The sequence below is a fragment of the Scyliorhinus canicula genome, chromosome 15 (assembly GCF_902713615.1).
Source record: "Scyliorhinus canicula chromosome 15, sScyCan1.1, whole genome shotgun sequence".
Classification (NCBI taxonomy): domain Eukaryota; kingdom Metazoa; phylum Chordata; class Chondrichthyes; order Carcharhiniformes; family Scyliorhinidae; genus Scyliorhinus; species Scyliorhinus canicula.
Genome location: NC_052160.1, coordinates 95,620,609 through 95,630,251, shown reverse-complemented (window position 1 = coordinate 95,630,251; position 9,643 = coordinate 95,620,609). Strand labels below are relative to the sequence as shown.

Below are 9,643 nucleotides of genomic sequence, written 5' to 3'. Positions count from 1 at the left end.
AGGGTCGGTGCAGACTCCATGGGCCCAACGGCCTCCTTCTGCACTGTAAGGATCCTATGAGTCTATGGATTGGAGAACGCAGCACAGAGGCGCTTTTCCCACACCGACCGCACGGGGGCAGCGGAGAGCAGGGTAAAGGATCCGTACACCTGTTCAACCTGAATTGGAGCAGGTGGAAGGTAAACTTGGCTCAGTTTGAAAGAAAGCAACATACAGCCTCCCCTCCCTCACACACCCCCCTCCCCGCGGGGCTGGGTCAAAGAGGCAGTTGAGGAAGCTGTGCGAGCAGCCAGTTATTAAACCACAAACACTGAAACCCTGCACGGTTCTGCAAAGAGACAAACATTTCACATTTGTCAAGTTCTGGCTGGAAACAAATTGGGGGGTGGGTTGGCTGGGGGGGACGGGGACGACGACGACGACGACGCCCGCCCAACTCGAGTTGAATCCCGACCCCCTTGTAACTCCCCTCACCACACAATGCCACAATATTTCACACGTATCTGAAATGATTACAAAACCTGTTGGTTTGAGATCTCTGGCAATGATTAATGGGCGGGATCTGATTTCCCGTCACTAGCAGGGCGGGTTGGCCAATTTCCAGGTGGGGAATGTAATGCATTCTCTCTCTCTCTCTCCCTTTTATGCAAATCCGTCCGGTGGCCATGGCCCTGGCTCAGGTAGGAATTCCCCTGAAGGTGGGGTTTCAGGCTGGAGCGCTCACCTCGTGATTAAAGGCAAACCCTTTATAAAGAAACAGCCCACAAAAAGCTCAGATAGTTGGGAGTAAAAACCAGGTGTGTGTCTATATATATAATATATATATATATATATGTGTGCGCACACACTGGAGTTTCCAGTCAGGGTGCATATAAGAGAAACAACCTTAAAGTACGGATTATAATTCGGGTTTGTTGAGCCAGAGTGGTTCGTCGAGGTAGGTTTTTAAAATATAAACACAATGTATAAGCAGTTCTCGCAGTGAGAGGCTGCTTCACCTTGCCGCCCTCGCTGCCGTGTTGTCAGAGATCCAGGCATCTTGCGGTTGCTCCTCCTGGACTTAATACTAATACTAATCATTCCTCTGTCTTCAGAAGTTGCTATGGCTTCAACCTACGGGATTGGCAATATCCTGACTGATGTGATGCGCTCCGTGTACCAGACTGAGGAAAATCAGCCCCTCTCCACGGGCGCCAAGGAGCAACTTGTCGCCCCAATGTTACCAGCAGACATACTGGGTAAGAGAGGGAGGGAGAACTCCCAACTGATGGGGAGATTGAGGGGGAATACAGACTGAAATATAACACCCCCGGTAAATAGCTGTTAGTTTTAAATTGTTTTGCTGTGAAAAAGATTGACATTGAAGTGATTTGCCAGACAGTGAGGTAAATCAGATCACTTAGACTTTGACAAAGGGTCATCAGTGCTCGCAACCTTAGCTCTTTTCGCTCCCTACTGATGCTGCCCGACCTGCTGAGATTTTCCAGCATTTTCTTTTTTGTTGTTGTTTTAAATCGGATCATTGACAGTCTGAGATTTCACCTCATCGGGGGGGGGGGGGGGGGGGGGGGCTGCGGGTGGTAGTGTAACCTGGACTACTGTACCCCCAAGATGTTTCTGTGCCTTGTTCGGTAGCTGTTTTGATTCTTATTTTGTTTTAAAAGAAAATCATTTGCCAATTTTGAAAACTTTACCCATTTTGTTGTAGTGGACGATTTCCAAAGCATAACATGAGATCAGTTGTGGGGTGGGATGGTTTAAACTTTTTCTGCTGGTCGACATTATTGTGACCTTGCTCCCAGCCCAAATACCCGGCGTAAAAGCAAATTACTGTGGATGCTGGCATCTGAAGCAATGCTGGACAATCTCAGCAGGTCTGACAGCATCTGTGGGGGAAAGACGTTTCGAGTCTGGATGTCTCTTTGTCAAAACCTGGCAGTTGCTTCTTCTAAAGTGGCCATTAACCCATCTGTTGGCATCCGGTAAATATTCAAAGGGCACATTTTGCTTGGACCTGGATGTTGATGTAAATATGAATTGCTTGTCTTCGAGCTCGTGGGGTTGGGCAGTTTCATAGGGCGATACACCTGTCGATACTGTGGGTGAATCACCCGACCATATTTTTTTTATTGGATTAGTTTCTTCTTTTTTAAATCTAGATTCCACCTCTTGGTTTCAACTGGATCCTCAGTTGTGGAGCAAACAGCACGTCCTGGAATGGATCAGTTACCATGTAGAGAAGCACAAGTATGATGCCAACAATATTGACCTGTCCTTCTGTGACATGGATGGAAGCACCCTTCGTGTGCTGACAAAGAGCCAACTGATAGCTATCTTTGGTCCGCTGGGGGAAGAACTCTACAAAAGCCACCAGGATTTAAGTAAAAACTGTAAGTAGAATGATCATTGCATGACAACCATCTGCTAGGCAGTGTGTTTGTTTATCCGCAGTGCTACATAGTCCCCATCCTAATGGAAAATGCTCTGTGCAAACTGAAATATTAAATCAGAATAAGGAAACCATACAGTATTAATTGTTGAGTGTAGAGGGTTACGGCTAATCTTCATTCTTGAATGCAGTGACTAGTGTCAGCTCACAATAATCCGAGCTAAGTGGGGAGCCTGCAGTTACCATGACCATAGAGTAGTGCCCACTGACTGATTGGTAAAGAAACTGTTCTTTTCTTCAAAAGAAAGTCCTGCTTTCGTAAGTCTTTTTGACAATTAATTAGCAACTGACTTGAATGTTGTGATCATCTGAGGTCACTCAACTTAAAAGTTCCTGAATAAGATACTTTTTGGTGCCTGTTCTTTATGTCTTGTTTATATTCAGAACTACAGCCCTTGTACCTTATTTTAATGTTGGATGTTGAGCATGAGAAAATTGATTAATTTTTGCTTTTCATTGGTGCCAGGTTTTGATCTGATGCTGCCTGATGACTTCAGTGACATTTTCTTGCCAAGCATCCTGCCAGATGACTGCAACGAATACAAGTTTCTGGACACTGTAATTAGTAAGTTTTTAAAATTGATTTTCAAGGGAAACTCTTAACTGGGTTGAACAGGCTCTGCATTCAGTATCTCATGGGCATTAGCGGGTGCATTTAACTTTGAGCTGACCTAAATGGGAACCTTTATTCCAGGGCTTCATGGCTTGGTGCCAGCAACTTCCATCAATAAGAAACAAAATCCTTTGGGGCATTTGGAGGGAGGGGTACAATGTGTGGTTCTTGAAGGACCAAGGTGCAGGAGGAATGATGAACTGAGTGAGGATTGGGCTATATTTCCTAATAACATGAGTTTTAAACCTGGAGCATTACTCTCTGTGCTGGCTCTTTTTTTTTTTCTTCCTTTCTAATGTTGGTGAATAGATGTGAAATTAATCCATCCTGGAAAGGCTATGCAAAAGCTAAAGTTTGAAAAGCCTGTCCAAGGTTGGGAATATTTGAGGAAGGAGAACTTTAGCCATTTTGAAGCATATAAACTCCTACTTTCATGTAAAATGTGCGTGGGAGTTATGGGTACAATATTGGTGAGTTCTAAAACAAATTAGTTGAGTCAAATTTGATGCAAGGAGGAGAGAGAATAGTTCAGAAAATTGAGGTACCTTTATAGGTTTCTAACAGATACAAGTGGTCAATTATCTCGGGTGTTGGAAATTATACTGACTATTTAGCACAAATGGAGTTTGATCTCTCTCATCTGCCAACTGTCATGTCCTTGGCTGAACAAACAAGGGGAAGTTGTTTTTTTTTCTGTAATCTTTTTTTCAAATCTTGTGGTGATATGTTTTTTTTAAAGCAGATTTTTATCTGTTGAGGTTTGTGTAAGCACATTCTTCCTTTCAACTCTAATTTCTTTTGCTCCTAGCCTGGAATGACTTGGACAGCGAAGAGTCACCGGATCATTGGAAAACTCTGCCTGATTTTCTACCCAGTGACCCTGGGTATGAATCAGCACCCACCTCCCCATACAGCATTGATGACTCCAATCCAGGTAAATGAACCCTTTTGTGACAGAGCCCCCACAGATGTACATGACCATCCTACAAACAGCAAGCTTAGCAGGTGCATGTGGGTTGATGGGTAGTCATTGGATATGGAAGTAAAAGTTGGACATTGTTGGAAAGTATTATGGTAGCACTGTAATGTGAGCAGTCAGTAAAACAATCCAGCTAATTTACGGAAGTTCTTTGATTTTTACAATAAGTAATTGCTTCATGTATTGAACTTCTTGTATATCAGCATGAATCAGTATAGGATCTAACTTTGAATTAGGCTATTTCATTATTTAAAAAAAAAAACAACAGCTTGTGTTACCAGGCATGAATATCCCACTATGATTCTTGTGGAACAGTGTGTACTTATTGCAGCCATTGTCAGTCCTGATTTATGGTTAGCCAGTAGGTGGTATCTTTAATGGGTCTGTAAATGTGAGGACATCTTTTAGTCCTCTCATTGCGATGGAATATTCCCATGCACCGGGTGTTGCTGCATCTAATGGCTTCCACCTGGGGGTACTAGCAAGAGAGGGGTATACCACTGAGGCACTCAGTTGGGTTTTTGCTGTTGTTTGGAGGTAGGGGAGTGTGGTTTGGAATGAGTCTGAATGCTTAGTCAGTTCCACCATGTCTTTTTAACATTTGCATTATTTAAGATTGGCCTGCAGTGAATCTCTTCAGGAGACTCAAACCAGTCAATTGGAAATTGTTGTTGATAGCTTTTGCAATTCAATTTTAATCTCTTTACTGTTGGTTATACGATCATTTTTCAATGAAGTTGAGTAATGTGCTGCATTCTTGCTGTGTTGCAGGTTCCCAAGCTCCCAATTCTCCAGACTCCGGTGGAAGTGAATCAGATTTTGATCCCTCAATAACAAATAGTCGCTACACAACCCAAAATGGTAAACGTCTCTTCAATTTGCTTTTAGGGGATAAATAACATGCAGCAATTGCACACTTTTATGTTTACTATTTTCATCCCTGGGTGGAGGACAGGGTTGAGGGATTTTTGTTTTCTTTCCTCAGTTGACCATTGGAACTGTTTTTTTTTAAAGAGTGTGTGTATCGTGTTTTCTCGGGTCGGGGTTCGTGTTCTTGGCAACGCCCCGTTTAAACCCCTTTCAGCATCTTGCAAGGGGATTCGCTCTTGATTTTCATTTTTATTAGGGCAATGGCAAATATGATTTGTCATCGAGTGTCAATGAAGGTTTGAACCATAGAATCCCTACAATGCAGAAGGAGGCCATTCGGCCCATCGAGTCTGCACTGAAAAGAGCACTCTACCTAGGCTCGCTCCCTCCACCCTATCCCTGTAACCCCACCTAACCTGCACATCCCATGGGCACAGGGCATTTTTTAAAAAATCATCGTCAAACTACCTAGCCTGCACATCTTTGGACTGTGGGAGGAAACCGGAGCACTCTGAGGAAACCAACGCAGACACTGGGAGACCGTGCAAAGATGGTCACCCAAGGATGGAATTGAACTCGGGTCCCTGGCACTGAGGCAGTAGCACTAACCACTCTGCCACCGTGCCACCCTTAAATTCTAGTTTAACACTGGAGTGTGTCTCATTTTACTGAGAGCTCTACAGATATTGAGATATCTATTCTGAGTTGGCCTTGAATCCAGATCCTCGAAGACTTTGTATCAATCTATTTCTCCATTGAATTCTTTATGTAGATTTATATTAAAAATTGACATTCGTTGGGCAATTTTTCAAAACTAAGCAATGTTTAACAATTTTTGTGTCACTGATCAAATATCCTTAATAGAGTCTTTTTTATTAATGCCCTTTCAGCACAAAGAAACATTAATAATTTCAGTAATGGATCCTCATTCAAAACTGTATCTGAAAACACTTTCTCAATTCCAATATCTATTTCAGTTTGTCCAGTAGATAATCCAATACTGTGGGGCTAATCCTTTGCACATTTTTTGTTACCTGCAGAAGGATTTCCTAAAATTTCAAATGGTGATTCCAACCCTCCCAAACGAGGAAGAGGAAGACCAAGAAAATTTGACAAAGAAGAGAAGAATTGTATCGAAATCAAGAAAAGTAAACACTGTAAGTGAGTAGTATTGTTGCCACGGTATGAAAAACCTGCATCACCAAATTGAAGCCTCCAAAAGAGAATTAGATAATTATCTGGAACTGTGGAGTGCCAAGGAGAAAAGATTGGGGAATGAGGCTAAGTTGCGCTTGCAGAGAGCTGCCACAATGTGCCGAAAAGCCATCATTGTTGAGATTTTCTTTTTGATGAGAGAAATGAAGGCCGGTTTAGCTCAGTGGGCTAGACAGCTGGTTTGTGATGCAGAACAAGGCCAGCAGCGCGGGTTCAATTCCAGTACTGGCCTCCCCGAACAGGCGCCGGAATGTGGTGACTAGGGGCTTTTCACAGTAACTTCATACTTGTGACAATAAATGATGATGATGATGCTGATTTATTATTATTAAATGTAGTTTCTCGACTATAGCTATGTAATCGATTCCTTTCCACCTGTTGGATTCTAAACTAAACAGCTGCATCAAATCTGTTCCCTTTAACCCCCACACTCTGACTTTTCTTCTAGTCACATTTTTTTCCTTTCACTATCACGCAGACTAGTCAACTGGTTATTCATGTTTGTGGGGCATGGTTGATGGCTATAGTTAAGCACGCAGGCTGCTCTACAAAGTGCCTTGAAAGTAATTCATTGCATGCAGCACCTTTGACATTTTGTTTTGAGGTGCTGATTTTATGATTTGGGTTAGGTCGACCGGATTTGGGCTTGGACAAGAAACAAAACATTGTTGAACATGTGAATTAATTGTAGAAAATGCTGGAAAGACCATGTGACCGTGTGTGAGAGGTGAAAATCATAGTTAACATTACAGGTCAATGACCTTAAAATGTGTCTTTGAGCCTTTGGTGCTATTCCAAACCTGGAGCTGCAATATCTCCAGTAACATCAAAACACTTGAACTGACCAAGAATTTGTTGGCTAATTGCTTGCTAGCTAACCACTTTATGTCCATTGATAGCAAGCGTTCAAATTGTTAGATATCCAATCTTATTCCTAATAACCTTGGCGTGGTAAAAGGCTTCTTTCCGTAGATGTTTTGATTTCTGTTGTGGCTGTGTATTTAACTTTTTTTTTTGTTTTGCTTCTAAATTCCAATCTCTCCATTGTGTTTTGCAGCGCCACGTGGAACACATCTCTGGGAATTTATTCGGGATATCCTCCTTCATCCAGAGAACAACAGTGGCCTTTTGAAATGGGAAGATCGGTCAGAAGGAATCTTTAAGTTTCTAAAATCCGAGGCTGTTGCACAGCTCTGGGGCGAAAAGAAAAAGAACAGCAGCATGACCTACGAGAAGCTCAGCAGAGCCATGAGGTGAGCACGTCTGACAGGAAAGGGTTCTTTTTTTGGATTTGCCCCAAGGTCTGGGTATGACTGGCATATATTGTGTGCCTTCAAGGTGCCTTGAAGCACTTTATATGGTTAACATTGAGGGCCGAAGGGCCTGTTCTGTTCTGTTCTGTACTGTTCTATGTTAAGAAGAGTTCCAGGTTGGGAGGTGGTGGTGTTGTGATATTGTCATTTGGACTGGTAATCTAGAGACCCAGGGTAATAATCTCGGGACCTGGGTTCGAATCCCACCATGGCAGGATTTCCATGAAACATTGAAAACCCATCTGGTTCATATCCCTTTTGAGGGAGGAAATCTGTCATCCTTGCCTACATGTGACCACAGCAATACAGTTGACTTTTAAAAGCCCTCTGAAATGGTCTACCAAGCAATTCAATTCAAGGCCAAGTAGGGATGGGCAATAAATGCTGGCCCCAGCCAACAATGTCCACAACCCATGAATGGATTTTAAAAAATATGTATACAAGGCCAGCATGGAATTACTTGAAGGGACTACGCCACCCCTCCCATTGCTTGCACTAGTGGGACACCTGTCTGTCATCATGGTTCATGAAGGGTCCATGGTTTGGGGAGAGGAGAATTTGACATTGGAGTTCATCTATGTGGACCTTTGGCAAGAATAATAATTATATGGTACACAACTTCATTATGATCCTTTCAGTTGTCAGGTGAATTAAGAACTAATTAAACATTCCGTTGCTGAGCAACATCCTTGATAGAAATAGAGTTGTTAAAGAGAGAAATGCAGCGATATAATCCGCTATAACTGTTCCCATTCTCTTGCAGATATTATTACAAGCGTGAAATCTTGGAGCGAGTAGATGGGAGGAGGCTGGTCTACAAATTTGGAAAGAATTCCAGTGGCTGGAGAGTTGGAGATGCGTGATCAAAATGCATTTTCTTCCAGTAAAAGTTCACTAACTCTGCAGATATGTTTGCTGGCAAACAAATCCCATCAGTTGGAGTGAGATAAACCAGCCAACAATGGACTCGAGACTTGCTCCATTTGGAGGGTGTGCTCCATGGGCATTTATGTAGTGAATTTTATGAAGAGATGGATGCATTTTTAAAGTTTATTTTCAATTCTCTGCATTTATCAGACTCCAGCCTTTCAAGGCCAAACGTGTGTGTCACAAAGGTGGCACTGAAAATAGTAAGCCTATATTTGGGCCAAAGTAGGTTATTAAACCAATTTTAAAACTGTTATGGACATGCTTCCAGATGTTGGAGCAAATCCCACTTGAGGGCACTACCGGTATTTCTGACATGGTGGACGAAGGTGAACAGCTCCGATCTCTATTCTGTCCTGGCATTATTGGTGTTTCTTCAGGAGTACCAGTTGCTGAGCATGTGCCATGGTGTGTACATATGGACAATGTGGCTGTACTACAGGACGCGTTCTGTTGCTTATTCATCAATGTTTGTTGCTTACGCGTGAGAAATGTGTTTTGCAATCAAGTTTATTTTGGAGATTGATAACCTGATGTGTATAAATATATATTGACATTCCTTTGTGGCAATTTGAAATGTTGGAAACTTATTCAGCTGGACTGGTGCAATTTCAACAGGAATGTGACTGTACATATGATTTGACAAAAACATGAGGGTAAATATTCTCTAAATAGGTTGCATAGATTTTGTAAGAAATTTAAGTCCCTAAACGCATAATTATGGATCTGTATGTACTTTATTTTCCTATGGAATACATTGATATTTTGCAAATAAAATGATTTTTAAATTCCAAACTTGTCTGAATCATCACATTTCACTTCCAGTGATGTTTATAGCACTCAACTTTTTTTTTTTGGAACTGGGATTTTGTGTGTCGCAAGTGGGACACCTCCTTAGATTTTCATGTTCTATTGTCCCCCAAACGCTCTAACTTTGGGATCAGCACGGTAGGATGAAGAGAATAGCTCTGTCATCTACTCCATTACTTCTTAATCTCCAACTGCCTAGAGCAATGCACGAGCATGGTCAATTGTGAGCTCTTGTCGAGCTGAGTATGGTGTCTGACCCAGAGCCTTTTTAATACAGCCAGACCATGCTATGATCCAACCATTTTAAAATTGGTTGCTTTTTTATTGAATCCCTTGCTAAAATTCAATTGAAGCATTTTATAAAAGCTTGCTTCCGACAACTAATTCTTGTGGCGTATGTTTAGAAGCAAATATTAAGGGAAGATTGAAAGTGGGGTTGCGGGGCATTTGTAATAATAATAACAGGG

General features: G+C 42.1%; 1 protein-coding gene across 2 annotated transcripts; it reads left to right on the top strand.

The window, feature by feature from the left end:
• The first annotated feature begins 732 nt into the window (after nucleotides 1-732).
• LOC119978618 (ETS-related transcription factor Elf-3-like) lies at nucleotides 733-9,161 on the top strand. Of its 2 annotated transcripts, none has more exons than XM_038820396.1 (9): nucleotides 733-797; nucleotides 1,095-1,238; nucleotides 2,160-2,390; nucleotides 2,916-3,014; nucleotides 3,871-3,996; nucleotides 4,813-4,902; nucleotides 5,952-6,068; nucleotides 7,184-7,379; nucleotides 8,203-9,161. In XM_038820396.1, exons 2-9 carry the CDS (start codon nucleotides 1,103-1,105, stop codon nucleotides 8,300-8,302), a joined length of 1,095 nt encoding a protein of 364 aa, XP_038676324.1. In that variant the 5' UTR covers nucleotides 733-797; nucleotides 1,095-1,102; the 3' UTR covers nucleotides 8,303-9,161. The 2 variants fall into 2 exon arrangements, with proteins under 2 accessions (XP_038676324.1, XP_038676323.1); XM_038820395.1 differs by lacking the exon at nucleotides 733-797 and adding an exon at nucleotides 805-937.
• Nucleotides 9,162-9,643: the final 482 nt, after the last annotated feature.

Excerpts from the sequence above, each read along its gene's own strand:
- LOC119978618 (XM_038820396.1), top strand. The coding sequence starts at position 1,103 with ATGGCTTCAACCTACGGGATTGGCAATATCCTGACTGATGTGATGCGC. Across the intron at positions 2,391-2,915 it reads CCAGGATTTAAGTAAAAACT|GTTTTGATCTGATGCTGCCT; the intron begins GTAAGTAGAATG and ends CATTGGTGCCAG. Across the intron at positions 7,380-8,202 it reads AAGCTCAGCAGAGCCATGAG|ATATTATTACAAGCGTGAAA; the intron begins GTGAGCACGTCT and ends ATTCTCTTGCAG.